General features: G+C 32.0%; 3 protein-coding genes and 1 long non-coding RNA gene across 6 annotated transcripts in view; all 4 read left to right on the top strand.

Moving 5' to 3' along the window:
* Positions 1-995, top strand: part of LOC101498407 (protein DETOXIFICATION 33) — a 3,876-nt gene extending 2,881 nt beyond the window's left edge. Inside the window, 3 exon segments of the mRNA XM_012715361.3 lie at positions 1-42; positions 225-311; positions 751-995. The exon segment at positions 1-42 is cut by the window's left edge and continues 17 nt beyond it. Coding sequence (XP_012570815.1) covers positions 1-42; positions 225-311; positions 751-810 — 189 coding nt within the window. The 3' untranslated portion in view covers positions 811-995.
* A 3,193-nt stretch (positions 996-4,188) lies between these two features.
* LOC101498070 (small ribosomal subunit protein uS9c) lies at positions 4,189-6,250 on the top strand. The gene is made up of 2 exons (XM_004499055.3): positions 4,189-4,582; positions 5,648-6,250. Exons 1-2 carry the CDS (start codon positions 4,259-4,261, stop codon positions 5,933-5,935), a joined length of 612 nt encoding a protein of 203 aa, XP_004499112.1. The 5' UTR covers positions 4,189-4,258; the 3' UTR covers positions 5,936-6,250.
* A 1,353-nt stretch (positions 6,251-7,603) lies between these two features.
* Positions 7,604-11,549, top strand: LOC101497617 (probable hexosyltransferase MUCI70). 2 transcript variants are annotated; one of them, XR_189749.4, is made up of 7 exons: positions 7,605-8,186; positions 8,919-9,136; positions 9,293-9,469; positions 9,555-9,710; positions 9,966-10,242; positions 10,482-10,808; positions 11,063-11,549. XR_189749.4 is itself a non-coding variant. In XM_004499054.4 (6 exons), the coding sequence occupies exons 1-6, from the start codon at positions 7,859-7,861 to the stop codon at positions 10,712-10,714; spliced, it is 1,389 nt and encodes a 462-aa protein (XP_004499111.1). In that variant the 5' UTR covers positions 7,604-7,858; the 3' UTR covers positions 10,715-11,549. The 2 variants fall into 2 exon arrangements, 1 of the variants encoding a protein (XP_004499111.1); XM_004499054.4 differs by having other exon boundaries at positions 7,604-8,186; positions 10,482-11,549.
* Positions 11,550-12,996: 1,447 nt separating this feature from the next.
* On the top strand, positions 12,997-18,329 carry LOC113786117 (uncharacterized). 2 transcript variants are annotated; one of them, XR_012162753.1, is made up of 3 exons: positions 13,119-15,681; positions 15,832-15,891; positions 16,217-18,329. It is a non-coding gene; the product is annotated as an uncharacterized lncRNA (long non-coding RNA). The 2 variants fall into 2 exon arrangements; XR_012162752.1 differs by having other exon boundaries at positions 12,997-15,681; positions 15,832-18,329.
* The last annotated feature ends 11 nt before the right edge of the window (positions 18,330-18,340 follow it).

The following is an 18,340-nucleotide window of genomic DNA, read 5'->3' as shown; positions in this document are numbered from 1 at the left end:
GCAGGAATATTGTTGGGATTCACATTTAATCTTGGAGCAGAGGTGATGCACTACCCTTTCTTTAAAATACTTTGAATAAAGTTTAATTAATACAAGGGATTTAATCAGTAATCAATAACATAAGTAATAACTATGACTATTTTGCAATCTCTTATTGTATAGTCAAAATATACTCTTTCATGTCATTCTTACTCTTTTTATAACTATGATTTGCTGTTATTCAGGGTATTTGGTCAGGTATGATTGGAGGCATAGCCTTGCAGACCATAATCCTTATAGTCATCACTTCAGTAACAAATTGGAAAAAAGAGGTTGGTGCAATTCATATTTAGGATTTTCTTTTTAATTGGATTTTATAAGGATTTTCGAAACATTTCACAACTAAAGTTAGGTTTAGATGAGATGCCATAAGTCTCTTCTAGTTTAAGTAAGGCTCCTAATTCAAACTTGAGTTTAAGTATGCAACAATGTTAAAAAACTTAGGGAGTATTTGATGCTTATTTAGGTTCTACAAGACTCGAGAGATTGGTCTCTGCAGTTGCGTAAGACTCGAGAGATTAGTCTCTGCAGTTGCGTACAGAGAATATCCGATTTTTTTAAAAAAAAACTCAAGACTACTTTGGAATTAAATATTCCATCAAAGTGAGTTAGACTCATTAGGAATTTGGCCATGCCATTTTCCTTTTTTGTTCTACAAATATGTAACTTGTTGTTTGTTAAAATTTAATTTAATGCCTTTGAATATCACAGGCTGATGATGCAGAAAGCCGTGTGAGGAACTGGGGAGGATCAATTGCATACGAAAATTGATTTATATTGGATTGAATGAACAGAGGAGGCAACAAATGCATTTCACAATTTCATGAGTTTTTGTCATGTCACACATTAGGATTGAAATTGCATTGAGTTGTACTAAAGATATATTACCTTGAAAAATCTTTGAAATCTTGTAGTTTCAATTATGGATTAGTTTAACTAGTTTTTGTTTCTGATAATTACTTAGATCCATACTTTGTACTCGTCAACTTTCTTCAATCATAATGACGTTGTTTCTTATTAAAAAAATGTTTTAATATTTTTTAATAAAATTGTTCTTGAATGATATATTATGGTGCATATAATGGTCCCTTTTTGGGACATGAATGATAGACTCCACAATTAATCGTTTTCTCATCTAGATTTATTTTATAATTGTTTTTAAAATTATTGATCACATTTTTTAATTCTTATTAGACATCGATATAAAATTAATTAATGTATTTTTTTCTTATAAATTAGCCAAAATCACGTCCAAATTCTTATATTAGGCTACAATAATACAAAAATTTCAAAATAAAGATAATCACAAATTATATTTTCACTATACATAAAAAAAAAAACTATTTTAAAAGAAGGCAAAATAAGATCATTTTTTTACAGTTTTGAACAAAAAATTACTATGAATCCATTGCTGCTGTATGATAAAAAAATACATTTTTGATAAAAATAATAAAGCATTTATTTAATTTAAATTAAAATACACTTGAAAGTTTTGCCATTTTTTGGATAAAATTTGAGAGAAATAGTAAAAAGATGTCAGTTTTTATTTTGAATAGCCCTTATTTAAAAAAAAAAGTAATTATTAAACCTTTTTAAAATCTATGTGACAAAATACATATTTTTTTTCTCAGACACAAATTGCTTTCGCAACTCGCGACTTCTTTAAAGAAATGTATTTTTTTTTATATTTAATTTTTTTAAAATTAACAATATATATATATATATATATATAATTAAAAAAAACATAAATTTTACAAAAATTACGTAGATTGACCAGAGTTGTCTGTAACATTTGAACAATGATTTCGATTTCGAGTATGATCAGTTAATCGACATAATCCGCATTTTCTTAGCACTTCTTCTCTAACGTTCATTTCAGTTCTAATGCGAATACTATTTGGACGACTTTTTTTAATTATCCGCATTTCATGTGTGTGTCAATATCCTTCATTGGGTATAGGTGAAAATTCTTTTTGGTAGATGTTGAATACGTTAACAACTTTGTACACGTCAGACATATGCACTAAATAGTTTTGACGAGAGTAAAAACATGCATCTATGACATGTGAACAAGACACATGTATAGCCTAAAATTTTCCACAATCACACCATTTTCCTTGAAGGTTGACTTCAAATTGACCAATTGGTTGACCTCTTAGGTTGACTGTTTCATGCACCATGAAAGAATAACAATTTCGGTTGAATCACATGACTTGGTGAGTGTTAGACTTACCAACTTCATATTTAATGTTGTCTATGCAATCGTCTATGTATACTCAATCAGAAGCTAATGATGACGGATGTTGTTATCCCCTTTCTGTACATAAAATTCTCAATCTATAGTACGTTGATTGGACCAAAGCAGTGATTGAGAGTCATGCCACCTAAATCAATTATTGGACCTAAGTAAGTGATTAGGAGTCATGGACAAATGATTTTTTAGATTTGTTAGGAGTCGTGCCACCTGAATCTCAAAGAAATGGGGATTTTATTAATTAAAATAGATGAGATAAACATTTTCAATGTTAACTGTAGAGCTTACATTTCAAGATTGATCGGCAACATATTAATGTTTGACAAATCCCACAACATAGTACATATTATGTGGTTGCACTTGTTTAGAGATTTACGAGAGACGGGGGAATGCAGTTGGGGTTCAACGTGTTTGACAACACTCTATAGAGAATTGTGCCGCACATTCGAATTCAATGTTATGTTGATCGATTGATGTTGACATCTACTTTAAACTTCGACATGGTACCATATGTCATTTCTTCAACCAGAAGACAATCATTGACTATCTTCTGCATCAAGTGAATAAGAATTATTGTATAACATGTTCAATACTCGTTTTAATACACCTGAGTCCGTTATCCAGTTACTTAATAATATGTATCTAACAAAACTTTCATATTTCAAGTTTTGGAAATTTATATACTCTATTAAATCAAATATCTAACTTGATTCGAGGTGAAAGTAGTTCTTCGACAATATTTTTTCCTCAACATCCTCAAGAACAAAAAAAGAAGAACAAATTCGTGATATATCAAAACGTCGTCAAAATCCCGTACATATGAGAAAATTATTTTTGTTTTACATTTTTTTATATGATAAATCCAATATACCTCTTTATTTTTTTTTGTAAATTCCAACTTTCTTAGAAGAATCACCAATTGCAAAAACAATTTATAATTAAAAAAAAGAAATTTAATATATAATTTTCAAAAGAAGATAGTTTGGAAATTTTGTTTGAAATAAGGGCTATTCAAAAATGTAATTCCTACCAGACTTCAACTAAAGAGGTATTGGATTTATCAAACATTCAACCTTATGCGAGTAAATGACAATAAAAAAATAAAAGAGATGAATAAAAAAAATGTAAAACCAAAATAATTTTTTTAAGATACTTAAAGTTATATTAATTTTCATTATTATTTGAGTTAAATTTTTTAATAATACCTAGAGAAGATTATCAATTCTTTACATTATTTTGTAGATTATCTCATATACTTTAAAATTGAGATAGAAAATTAATGTTATTTAAAAATTAATATTTTAAAAAAAATCAACTCATTACATATACATATAAAACGAGTCAAATAATATAAAATTAACACTAATTATTAATTATGACATAACAACTTATATACTATCTTTTCAAAAATCAAGCATGTCTAACAAAAATTGAAAATTTTTGTTTCTATTCTTCAATTTTTTTTAATTATTCTTTATTAAATATCATAAAGATAAACAAACAGATATAAAAATGAAACTAGAATAAAGACAAATGTAAAATGATAAAAATGAAGAGATAAAAATAAATTTATAAAAAAAAAATAAGAAGTAAAAATCTCATATAAGTAAAGAATCACATTTTGTTACTAAAAATTTATTAAAAAATATAATAAAGTTATTTTTTAGAAAAATAATCCATTTTAATTTAAAAAATATTTGTATTTTTAATTAAATTTCATAAAACTTATTTTAATTAAATTAAAATTTTGATCGAGTAATGCAAGACTTTTTTTTATCACAAAAGAATGGTTTAAAATTATTTCAAAAGTGTAATTGTAATTGAGTAATGCAAGTCTACCCTTTCTCTTTTTAGATTTTTTACCATAAACGAAAATTCAATATATCTTTTCCCGTTTTATAGAAGAAAATAAAAAAACCATTATCCCCTTTCTCTGGCTACATCCATTCATCAGTGTCCAAAACCATGGCGGTTTCCTTATCATCTCTCACAGCTACTCTTTCTTCACTCTCATTTTCCTCCAACATCTCTCATAAACCAACCACTCTTTCTCTCTCCAGAACCCTCTCCCGCTCTCCCAAATTCTCTTCATTCTCTCTTTCCGCAACATCACTCGTTGCTCCTTCCGAACCGGAAATCGACGACCTCCGAAAATACGTCAAATCAAGACTTCCCGGTGGATTCGCCGCTCAAACTATCATCGGTACTGGTCGCCGGAAATCTGCCGTCGCTCGGGTTGTTCTCCAGGAAGGAACTGGCAAAATTGTCATTAATTACCGTGACGCAAAGGTCTCTTCCCTCTCTTCCCTTTCGTTCTCGTTTACATTATTCATATGCGTTTTCCAATTTGAAGTCTAGGTGCCTTTTTTTGTTGTTGCTGGAATGGTTTATTTAATTGAACACTGTATTTTGTGTTTCCAATTTATGTTTCATTAGAATGCGTTTTCTAATGTAGTATTGGATTTAGGGTTTGATGAGAATCTCAATTAGAAGACGGAAGGGTAGATGGAATTTTCATTTCAAGTAAATATTATCTAGTTTAATATTTCTTAGAATTAAAATAAAATAATAGATTACTACTATGTTGCATTGACATTTTAGAACCAAATAGGCTCCTAGTGAGAGTAATATCAACCATTAATAAACAAATCAATGGTTAATGTTATATGCACATGCATGATTCTAATTATGAGTGACTATAATATCCACCATTGATTTATTCACTCTACTAATTTCTCACTTTAGAACATGTTGGTGCGGAAGGGTAACACTGACACCACACTGGTGCATGTGGTTATATTCAATCACTTTCAATTTCCCAAATGTTACCATTGTATCTGCATTTTCAGTGTCTGCTTCATAGTTCATAGATAGACTATCATGAACTTTTTATTTTCTTATTTAGTTTTTTAAACATTATGTGCATATTTCAGTATCAATTCAGATGAATTCCAATACAGTGTTATTCATCCCCAAAACATAAGGAACTTGGATCCTATTCTGCCTCATCCAAAAGTCAGTCGTTGAATGAATTAAACTGCTGAGAGATCAATACTCTCAGAGTCTCAGTTGTTAGAAATTAGAATCCAACTGCCAATCTCTGACCTCAGAGGTAGCCGAGGCAGAGGAAGGTTCCTTATAAAATATAAATTGGAGGGAGCTCCAAGGTGAAAACATACACGAATCTAACTCATACTTCATAAATGAAATTTTAATCTTTCTGTGGCTTTCCCTTCAGTACTCCCCATCCAAACATTTGCTTTGATTTCTGTCTACTTTTTTTAGTCCTTATGTTGTTATTCATTGTCTCTGTTTATCTTCTTTTGTCTGATTTATGATTTTTACGTTGTACAGGAATATCTTCAGGGAAATCCGTTGTGGCTTCAATACATTAAGGTGCCCTTAATAACTTTGGGATATGAAAATAGTTATGATGTATTTATTAAAGCTGAGGGTGGTGGCCTCTCCGGCCAGGCACAGGCAATCACCCTTGGCATTGCTCGTGCGTTGCTAAAGGTGAGTGAAGGTCATAGAGTACCTTTGAGACAACAAGGGCTTCTGACCAGAGATTCTAGAGTTGTTGAGAGGAAGAAAGTTGGTCTCAAGAAAGCTCGTAAAGCCCCTCAATATTCCAAACGTTGATGTTGGAGTTTTTCATATATGGTCTGGTCTGTCTTTTTCTTTCTTCTCTGTATTCTTGTAGTTGGTTACTTGCGGTTTCAGAACTATCAATTGTAGGTTTCCCCTGAGGCATCTGTATACGGAATCCTGCCCTTTGTTTTCATATTTCTTATTCGCTTGATTGTATTGAATTGCGAAATGTAGGTAATAGCCAGTCAAGATAACCTTTTTACTATGTCGAAGGTCTCATTATGTGTATTTGTTCCCGAATTAGGTGTATTGAAAGCCTGTGAAAAGATTGTTTCTGAATATCTCAACTATCTGTAAAATTTCTGACGATGGTTGTTATGGCCCTGGCCCCGAATCATGTGTATAACATCTTTATTTTTCACGGGAAAGCACTTCATTCAACGCCCAAAGAGGGACTCAGAACAAACGATAGAAGCAATTGGGTTTGGGACACTTCCCACCCAAGAAATAGAGTCAAGGTTTATAACAACCCCAACAAAACCATTATATCAGCTTTGCTTTCACCTATCGTAATTAATAAAAACCACACTAGTATTAACCAACATAGACACAAAAAGCCTTACAATTAACGATTACGTGATCTAAATCAGTAAAGGTTAAGCCATTGCTTCTGGCACAGCTGGAGATGCTTTGATATGTATTTGGTCACTGGCAACAAGAGATTACACCTCCCTTATAAGTACTAAAACAAATCTATATTTGGCGGTCTCTAATATAAGAAATTTGACTAATTTTGTTATATTTAAATGACTTTTTTAATTTTTATAGAACAAGTTTTTGTGAAAAATATGTTTGAGAAGTAACCACCAATCTTACACTAATCTCCTCCGAGAAACCTGATTGATCATTTTTAATGAATTCTATTATCTAAATTGCATTTTTTTCATGGACAAAGTTCTAATCCCGAGATTCTGTGTAAGAAATTCAAGTCTAATGTCACTCGATTTATTATAATGTTAGTACTCGTAAATATTTTTTAAAATAAATATAAAATAGTTATGTTTACTTATAATCAAAATTAAAGGAAATAATATTAAGGATTCATAGTAGAGGCACTAATAAAAAAAATAGATTTTTTTAATATAAATATATATTTATTAAACATAGTTCCCTTATTCTATCTACAAAAATGTTACTAAAATAAAATTTTCGATTGAAGTTCTTTCAAAAAGAAAAAGTTTTGATTGAGATGGATGAAGATTAATTATCACAACTTTTTTATTGTCGTAATCTAGCAATTCTGGGTTTTTTTTGATTTAGACAAATCCTCTCAATTTTAGAGAAAAGTTTTCTTATGAATAATACAGTTATATAAAATTTTATTTTAGAGAGAAGTTATCATATCATTACAATTAATAAATAAACGTCGTTTAACAGATTAAATATGAGAATTACCTGTCTCATTAATAAGTCAGTAATAAAATTAATTAAAATAATAATATTAAAAAAACTAATGAATATATAATTATAAAATATAATTCAATTAATAAATATTAAAATTATTATATTGAATATCATATATTAGATTTGAATTCAAAATTTCATATTATGTGCGATTTTTAACATTTAATTTAAAAAAAAAAAAAAAAAACCAGTGAAACCATGGAAAAGAAGTTGAATAAAATAACACCCAATGAGGGACATGGCATAAGGATTAGGAAGAGTAAATACCGAACTTACACAAAAAAATTACTATCGTTTTATTGCAATAACCTCAAACTCAAACGCTGTTCGGATCGCATCAATGGCAGAAATGGAACCCAAAACAAAATATTCGCTTTAAAGCCCTCATTAATTTTGCAGCTCTCACAAAGTAAATCAATCAATCACACGCAGAGGGGCAGTTTTAGGTAGTTTAATTTCGGCGTTATCACAATTTTCCCCTCTTCGCATTTCACGCCAAATTCCTCAGCAATGTTCCAAAACAATAATCACCACGGCGTATCGATCTTAGTTTCCGACGACGAATCCGACGAACTAGGTCGGATGCGTGTTCGCGCTCGACGGAAACGGAAGAAACTTGGCCACAAACGATTGCTGAGAAAACTTCTGCTTAAATACTGGATGCTACTTATCATTATTCCAGCTGCGTGTTTGCTCTTTTACGAAGCCACACGAATTGGTCTAGTTCCACAATCACGCACTCATGTCGATGGATCTACTCCCACATTGGTTAAACAATCCCACCCTAACTTGGATCGTCTTGATCCTACTACTCATGTTGTTGCTGGTGTCAGAGAACGTAAGTTCATTTTTAATTTTGTAGAATTTATTTTGATTTAAAGTTAGTTGGTTTGCTTCTGAGTTTAGGTTTAGAGGGATTCATGTAAAAAAGTTGAGGCTAAAATTATGTTTGGAGTCCAAAGCTAGCTATAAGCTCTATTTGGTAAAATGAAGCGAATAGCTGATATGTGATGGAGTGGATAAACTAGTTCATAGCAGATAACCTTGGAGATTGAATTTGAGTGTTTGGTAAAATTAGTTGTTGAGCTAGCTAATAGATATAAAATGAGATAAAAGATTTTTTTAATTAATATTTAAATTTTTTTCGATTAAGATAATTAAGGTTGAAATGAGAGAAAGAATGATACACTCTAAGCTATAAAATCGATTGCAAAAGACGCTAGAGCTAGTGAAAAATTGTTATAAACTTGTGAGAGAAGGATGGTTACCAAACAACTTTACTTTGATCATACAAACTTATATGCTATAAGATTGGCCTTGCCAGTTAGAGTCATAATTGATTCTAGAGTAAAAAGCAATTCTCCATTAGAACACTCAACATATCAACATTAATTTTATGTTTTTGGAAACATTTTGTTGGTCTATCACAACAGTGAATGCAAACATGTACTTATTTTTACTGCCCTTAATTCTTTCATTGCATATGTAGTAATGAGTGCGGTTTTGTTTTTTATTTTGATAAAACTCAAGGAGGCCAATTTGTGTATGACATGTGGATTAATTCTATCAGGTTGCTTGAAGCTTCTACCACCTGAAAAACTTGAGCAATTAGAGATTCCTGTGGAAGGAGAAACTAGTTTACCTATTGGTAAAGTCTTGTATATGTCAGAGAGAGATGCGCCTTTTATAGGAGGGAATACGACGTTGTCTCAATTGCGTGCGGAGGATACAAGATTTAATTTATTTACTGGAAATCAAACATTTGAGGAAAGAGATAGAAGTTTCGAGGTGATTAGTAGTGCTTAAATTATTTTTTCCTAGATTAACTGTATGTAATTTATGTTTTTGGCTACTTTTGTCACTACTTGATTTGCTTGGTTGTAGTTATATATTCTGTTATATGTAATATGCAGTTTGATTTGGTTTTGGTTCTTCATTGTATAGGTGAAAGAAACTATGATGGTACATTGTGGGTTCTACAGTGTGAATGGAGGGTTTAGAATATCTGATGAAGATAAAAGTTTCATGGAAGGTTGCAAAGTGGCGGTATCTACTTGTGCATTTGGTGGCGGCGATGATCTCTATCAACCGATTGGAATGTCAAAGGCTTCGCTTAAGAAGGTTAAATAAGTAGTATTAGAATTTATTCTTGACGTATCTTAGAAGTCACTAATCTTATTTGCCAAATCTATTTAGTGGTATGCAGGTTTGCTATGTAGCATTCTGGGATGAAATCACCCTAAAAGCGCAGGAATTAGTGGGTCGCAGAGTAGGAGACAATGGATTTGTTGGAAAATGGCGTGTAATTGTCGTTCAAGATCTTCCTTTTTCCGATCAAAGGTTGAATGGTAAAATTCCCAAGGTATTAAATCTTTGATGCCCACATCTCTTCCTATAAATGTCACTTGCTACATCATGATAATGTTTCACGTGCATAGTAGTTCTGTTGCTGCACTTTCCCACTGCAATATGAATCATGTACAGAATGGTTGTTGTCTTCATTAACTCCATGGGCACATGCTTTATTTTGTCAAGGATAAAATGAGATATATGGGCATAATGGCTTTTGTGTATCTGTTTCCCTGTTCAACCATGTGTGAGCTTGCAATTTTTTCAGATGTTAAGCCATCGCCTTTTTCCTCATGCAAAATACTCTATTTGGGTAGACTCCAAGTCCCAATTTAGGAGGGACCCACTAGGTGTGTTGGAAGCACTCCTTTGGCGCACTAGTTCTTTACTTGCCATCTCAGAACATGGAGCTCGCGGTAGTGTCTATGATGAAGCAAAGGCTGTTGTCAAGAAAAACAAAGCCAAGCCGGAGGAAGTTGAAGTGCAACTGAATCAATACAGAAAAGATGGCTTGCCTGAAGACAAGAGATTTAATGGAAAGAAAGGTATTCATTGATCATCTTTTCATTAGCTAACAGTAATTTTAACATTAAGTCTTCTTTTCTTCATAACAGAGATTTTTGTTCTGTTTTATCCAAAATTTAGCTGTCATCTTTTGAATTGATATTGTATATAGCTATATGTTTGTCAATAGATGTCATTGAGTCTGTTACCAAACTTTCACTTTCACTGATTAGACATAGTCCCAACAATTTACAATGTTCAATCAAACTTGTTTTTGCAGCTCTATGTGAAGCCTCTGTTATAGTGAGGAAGCATACGCCACTAACAAATCTATTGATGTGTGTCTGGTTTAATGAGGTGGTTCGCTTCACTTCTAGGGATCAGCTCAGTTTCCCATATGTTCTGTGGCAGTTGAAAGCATTCAAAAACATCAATATGTTCCCTGTATGCACCCGCAAGGATCTGGTCAATAGCATGGGCCACATTCGAAAGGCAAAACCATTGCAAAACTGATTTAGTTAAATTGGTCGAACGTTAAAGTGATGCCTACCTGCAGTTATCTCACTCATTCCTTATTTCATTTTTTTTCATTAGCCAATCAAATCAGGTATATGTGTTGTTTGTTTTTCTAGCCCCTCTCTTTCTCCTCTCTTAATCGGTATAGGTTATAGTTTTGTATTTATTGTTTACTATGAGCTCTTTGATTAAGTTATTCCAGAAAAGTTGTAGTTGGCAGAAAGGCAAATGATACAAACAAGAGATTTTGCTTTTGACTTGTTTCCCGACTCAAATTTCTATGACATCAATATTTTTAAGGGAAACTAATTAAATTAGCAATATGTTCCCTGTTGGACATAGCAGTTATTCCAGCGGCATTTTTGAAGTCGGACCTGATGGCAAGGATCTTTATCAAAGTTAGACACACAATGAAGCAGTTGTCCCCAGCAAAACTACAAATCACTGATGCAATAGATGCCTTATCACTGTAAAAGAAGCCTTTTATATTCCCGAGATAGAAAAATTGCTTAATGAAGGGGTAACCCTTTTAAAGATGGTTATTTTTATGAGGAGATGACTTAGGATTAAGTTGTATCTGGATTTTTATTTTGATGGTCAGTTGGTTTAGTTTTCAATGTTTTATAGACTATACATGCAATAAGCTTGACTAGTCCTGAAAAAAAACAGTTGCATAGAGAAAGGAACCTTTTCAAGGTATAGTAGTTTTTATTATTAGAAATAGTTATGACCAATGAGGATATTATGGGTGGACTTCTAGATTGTATTTTTTTTCTTAAAAAACCTTTATATTTGTTTGATCCTCGAATACCAATATTTCTCTTTTGTTCTAGTTAACAAAAACCCGTAAAGTAGTCTTAACAAGGTACTTCTTTTGGTAACAAATATAAACAAATGTTAAAATGTATTGGTAACAAATATAAACAAATGTTAAAATGTATTTGGTCCAAATTTTTGATCAATTTTCTTTTTAATATTTGTGACCGGATGAAGTAGAATTAATGATCCAAATTAAAGCAGCTTCCGACGCATTAGGATGCTTCAAATTAAATTAAATTTAAACTTATTAACATTTGTCAAAATCTTCACAAGGTCATCAATGAAATAATTAAGTTTTAGGTTCCGTATTGGTTTATACAGGGAATAAAGAACAATTTTTTTTTTGGGTAAGGGTTTGCTTTCTATTTTATAATGAATAATGAATTATTGTGACTTAACACTAATAACTTTAGGATTTTTAGCAGGATTGGGAAAACAAGGCGAAAGTCACAAACTAGTCCACTAACTAAGAGAGCTAGATGTAGTAAAAGAGTCATAGATCTTTCGCAGAAAATTTGGCAAGAGTATAAATAATCTCATGTTAGTCTTATAAGCATTAGTTAATTAATGTAAACATGACATCAGGTTTAAAAATATTATTTACTCTTTGACTTTAAAATTATGCTTTTTGAAGAGCAATATATATCTTATTGAAAGAATGTTAATAAATCAAATAAACACATTGGAATAGGTTTACTGGTATTCGATGTTAGTTTTGTTTATTAGTATTTTTTTTTTTTTAACTTTTTCGTAGTTCTTTAAGAAAGAAACTTCGAAAATTTGAAATTGGATAAAAAAATTAAATATAGTTTAATTAAAAATTATTCTAGTCAAATTATTTGAAGAAATATTTAATTTAAAACTATGTTTGAGATTTGTTTGAAACATGCTATACTATATTATGAAAATGTAAATAATATTATTTAGTTTTTACATTTCTGTTTACGGCATGTTGTAAATACTAATTTCTTTTTATGATATTGTATAATACTAATTATTAGTTATACAATGAAATATTTAATTAATGCTTAAGAAAAATATGTACTTTTAAAGTTATAGTTTATTATATATAAAATTTAAAGTCTAAATATAATGTAACAAATTTTATGAAAAATAATCTTAGGTTCTCGTCTCATATATCAATGTAATGTTAATAGGTTTATATGCAGAAAAATAAAAATATTTAATAATTATATCCCTTGAATTAGAATTTCATGTAAATTTATTATATTAAAATTAATATTTTTAAAATTAAAAATATTATTTGAATGTTGAATAAATAAATTTAATTATGTTGTTATCGTATTAATTGTTTCAAAATAAGATCGTATCGTGTTAATTATCTTAGATATATTTTTATCTGAGTTACCATTGCAAACAAGTTAAAAAAATAATGGAATTTTAAACCAAAAGATTATCCAACGAAATAGTATGATTCAGCCAGCCTTTCAACACCGCCTTATTAGAAACCGCGTCAACGGTCTTATTTTGATTGCATCTTAACCGTTAAAATTTCCACCATCAGTTTTATCTCAGCCGTCTATCCTAACTGCCTTTTCTATATAAACCTTCTCTAGTCTAACTATTTCCCTCATTCTCAATGTAGCTGGTCGCGGTGTTTTGGTTTCTTATAATCTTTCTCTCGTTTGTTCTTCATTCTCTATTCTTGCATTCTGGTGATTGTTGATATCGATTACATGATTCCGAACTTTGCTGGTCTTGTTCTTGATACTTGTAACCCGATTGTTTCCTTTCTATATGGAATTCAGATTTTTAGATTCTTATTTTTGTCATCTGATACATCTTAATTGGGGGTTTGATTATGATATGACGAAGACTCTAAGAAATCGACACTTCTTCTTTCGATTGTTTTGATATTATTCTTTCGAAATTATTGCTTAATTGTTAGGGTTTCTTTATCAGTTTTCTGTTCCAAGGTGTTGCCTATTCAAGATCGGATCATAGAAGTTTTACAATTCTTGATTCAAAGGATTAAACACGGCTTATTGTTAGGGTTTCGTCATCAGTCTTCTGTATCACTTATTTTTTCTGGCTATGGTCACAACACAAGACATTAACGTTGATTGTTACCCTGTTTTTCTGCAGCACGTGGTGCATCAAAATAATAACGGCACAGTGTTGAGCCAGCTCCACCGCCACCGCCTTGAGTTTGATTTGCTGATCTCTACACGGAATATCATGAGTTCTTTTCGTTTATACTCTTTGTCGGTTCTAAGTGTCTAGTTTTATGGACTTTGTGATTTTTCCTTTGGTGTTCTAGGAGAGGTAATCTATGAACTCTTGGTCACACATGGAAGCTATGGTGGAGACCCATTCTGCTTTAGGTTTAAATGCAATCAAGACAACGTTTCTTTTTGTTCAATTTATTCATCTCTATTTGATTTATGGATGGACTTCTTGTTTTTCAATCTTTCAATTCTGATTGATTAGTTTTTGTCGTTTGCTTCCCTTTTGTGATTTCTTCATGGGTGTTACAGGGTATGAATGTTGGTGGGATGTGGTAGCTTTTGAAGAATAACAATCTTGGTCTCCAACCATGGGAATAAAATCACTCTTTTTATTTGTTTTTGTTATTTATGAATATTTTTAAGATTTGGCTTCTTGACAGTGAGAACTGAATGTTGTGGTCGTTGTGTTTTTCTGTAGAGTTATATATATTTCCTATGGCAGGATGGGGGATTTTGGACGGTCATGGCTGGGCTCTTTATTCCTGCCTCTTGGTTTGGATAAATTTGCAACTCTTTTACTTTTCATCGGAAGTTTTTGATGGTGTTGATCTATGAATGATCTCTTCTCTCCTAATTAAATATCATCTTGGTTACAGTGGTACATGAGACCTGCCTTTGGAGTTTGGTTAAATTGTCACTTTTATATATTGAGCACTGCAGTCTACAATCATCACAATTGAAGTTGGAATTTTGAAGGGATTTTATCAGACAATAACATGAACAGCTTAGGATTATTTTACTTTGACGAGTTTGTTTGTCTTTTTTCTTTCTTGAATGTTTGCACATATGAATTAAATTGTGCACTTGTTTTTGTGCAGTTAAGTGTTTGAGAGCAACATTACATGATAAATCTAGCTTCATGCACAATTATGGCGACACTTTCCTGGAGTTTGAATTCTTGGTTCTTTGACATATTTCTCTTCCATTTCACGATTTTGAAGTCTGATTTTTTGTGAATTATTGAATATAACGGGTTTGGTATCATCAGTTTGTGTGTGTTTATTGTCTTGCCTCTTTATCAGTTATTACTTGATAATACTTATCACTTATCCACTATCAATTATCACTTATCACTTATTAGTTATCACTTTTTACTTATCAACTATCACTCAAAAGGCTAAGAATTACTTGTGCTCAAGTGTAAGAGTGTTTTAAGATTCTTGATTTGGAAGGCTAAGAATGGCAAATGGTTTTGGATTAATCTAATTTATTCTATATTACTTTTATTTTTCTGTCTATGGTTTTAACACCAGTCATACACATTGTATTGTTAACCTGTTTTTCAGCAGCGTAGGGTATTATAACAGTAACATCCTTCATAGTGTTCAGCCTTGATTTGTTGCTCTCAACTGTATTTCATGAATTCTTTTCATATCAATATTTCTTTGATGATTCTAATTATCTAGTTACCTAAATTTGTGATTTTTATTTTGGTGTTATAGGAGAGATAACATATGAACACGCAGTGGCACATGGAAACTATGGCATAGATTGTCAAGGACTTCCTGTTCAGCTTTATGTTTTTAAACACAATCAAGACAAAAATTCTTTTCATTCAATATGATTATCTCTATTTGGACTGTGGATTTGGGTTTCCAGTCTTCCTTATCAATTTCGAGTGTTTAGTTTTATCAAATCATTCCTTTTTGTGATTTCTTCTTGGGTGTTACAGGGTTATGTTGGTGGGGTGTTGTGGCTGTGGTTGAAGATTAAGATCTTGGTTTTCGACAACCTTGGGAATAAAATCATTTTTTCTAGATTGGTTGTCCTTATGTCTTGAGATTTGATTTCTTGACAGTGTGAACTGGAATGTGGGTGTCTTTGTGTTTTCCACAGGTTTCTGTACATGTTAGATAATATTTCCTATCTCAGCCGCAGATAATTTAGGACAACAAGGTTGGGCTCTTTGTTCCTGCCTCTTTGTTTGGAAAATTTTGCTACCTATACATTGGAATATTTTTTATCATGTTGAACTACAGGAATCTCTCTCCTCCCTAATCTTCTTCCTAACCTACTGGAATGTGGGTGTCTTTGTGTTTTCCACAGGTTTATGTACATGTTAGATAATATTTCCTATCTCAGCGGCGGATAATTTAGGACAGCAAGGTTGGGCTCTTTGTTCCTGCCTCTTTGTTTGGAAAATTTTGCTACCTATACATTGGAATATTTTTTATCATGTTGAACTACAGGAATCTCTCTCCTCCCTAATCTTCTTCCTAACCTGCCTTTGCGTTAGAAGTTGATGAAATTGTCTGTAAAATATATTGAGCACTGCTATTTGCAATCAACATAATTGAAGTTGGAATTTTCAAGGGATATTATCAGATAACATCTAAAGATCATTTAACTTGTTTTAGGAGTTTGGTTTCTTTTTTCTGGTTTCTGATGGATTACACATTTGAATAAACTAGTGCAATTTGTTTTTGTGCAGTTGAGTGTTCGAATATTGTTGGGCAACATTTTATGAAGACGTTAGCTTCATGCATAATTATGGTGACCTTTTCTAGTTTTCACCGTTCCTACTTCTTTTCTTTTCACCATTTCTTTATCAGTTTTCTGTTCAGGGTTTCTAGCTTCATGCATAATTGTTAGGGTTTCTTTATCAGTTTTCTGTTCCAAGGTGTTGCCTATTCAAGATCGGATCATTAAAGTTTTACAATTCTTGATTCATAGGATTAAACACGGCTTATTGTTAGGGTTTCGTCATCAGTCTTCTGTATCACTTATTCTTTCTGGCTATGGTCACAACGCAAGACATTAATGTCGATTGTTACCCTGTTTTTCTGCAGCGCGTGGTGCATCAAAATAATAACGGCACAGTGTTGAGCCACCGCCACCGCCTTGAGTTTGATTTGCTGATCTCTACACGGAATATCATGAGTTCTTTTCGTTTATATGTCTCTTTGTCGGTTCTAAGTGTCTAGTTTTATGGACTTTGTGATTTTTCCTTTGGTGTTCTAGGAGAGGTAATCTATGAACTCTTGGTCACACATGGAAGCTATGGTGGAGACCCATTCTGCTTTAGGTTTAAATGCAATCAAGACAACGTTTCTTTTTGTTCAATTTATTCATCTCTATTTGATTTATGGATGGACTTCTTGTTTTTCAATCTTTCAATTCTGATTGATTAGTTTTTGTCGTTTGCTTCCCTTTTGTGATTTCTTCATGGGTGTTACAGGGTATGAATGTTGGTGAGATGTGGTAGCTTTTGAAGAATAACAATCTTGGTCTCCAACCATTGAACTACAGGAATCTCTCTCCTCCCTAATCTTCTTCCTAACCTGCCTTTGCGTTAGAAGTTGATGAAATTGTCTGTAAAATATATTGAGCACTGCTATTTGCAATCAACATAATTGAAGTTGGAATTTTCAAGGGATATTATCAGATAACATCTAAAGATCATTTAACTTGTTTTAGGAGTTTGGTTTCTTTTTTCTGGTTTCTGATGGATTACACATTTGAATAAACTAGTGCAATTTGTTTTTGTGCAGTTGAGTGTTCGAATATTGTTGGGCAACATTTTATGAAGACGTTAGCTTCATGCATAATTATGGTGACCTTTTCTAGTTTTCACTGTTACTTCTTTTCTTTTCACGATTTCTTTATCAGTTTTCTGTTCAGGGTTTCTAGCTTCATGCATAATTGTTAGGGTTTCTTTATCAGTTTTCTGTTCCAAGGTGTTGCTTATTCAAGATCGGATCATTAAAGTTTTACAATTCTTGATTCAAAGGAATAAACACGGCTTATTGTTAGGGTTTCGTCATCAGTCTTCTGTATCACTTATTCTTTCTGGCTATGGTCACAACGCAAGACATTAATGTCGATTGTTACCCTGTTTTTCTGCAGCGCGTGGTGCATCAAAATGATAACGGCACAGTGTTGAGCCACCGCCACTGCCTTGAGTTTGATTTGCTGATCTCTACACGGAATATCATGAGTTCTTTTTGTTTATATGTCTCTTTGTCGGTTCTAAGTGTCTAGTTTTATGGACTTTGTGATTTTTCCTTTGGTGTTCTAGGAGAGGTAATCTATGAACTCTTGGTCACACATGGAAGCTATGGTGGAGACCCATTCTGCTTTAGGTTTAAATGCAATCAAGACAACGTTTCTTTTTGTTCAATTTATTCATCTCTATTTGATTTATGGATGGACTTCTTGTTTTTCAATCTCTATTCTGATTGATTAGTTTTTGTCGTTTGCTTCCCTTTTGTGATTTCTTCATGGGTGTTACAGGGTATGAATGTTGGTGAGATGTGGTAGCTTTGAAGAATAACAATCTTGGTCTCCAACCATTGAACTACAGGAATCTCTCTCCTCCCTAATCTTCTTCCTAACCTGCCTTTGCGTTAGAAGTTGATGAAATTGTCTGTAAAATATATTGAGCACTGCTATTTGCAATCAACATAATTGAAGTTGGAATTTTCAAGGGATATTATCAGATAACATCTAAAGATCATTTAACTTGTTTTAGGAGTTTGGTTTCTTTTTTCTGGTTTCTGATGGATTACACATTTGAATAAACTAGTGCAATTTGTTTTTGTGCAGTTGAGTGTTC

Source organism: Cicer arietinum, chromosome 4 (assembly GCF_000331145.2).
Source record: "Cicer arietinum cultivar CDC Frontier isolate Library 1 chromosome 4, Cicar.CDCFrontier_v2.0, whole genome shotgun sequence".
NCBI classification, from domain to species: domain Eukaryota; kingdom Viridiplantae; phylum Streptophyta; class Magnoliopsida; order Fabales; family Fabaceae; genus Cicer; species Cicer arietinum.
This window is presented reverse-complemented; position numbering and strand designations above follow the sequence as displayed.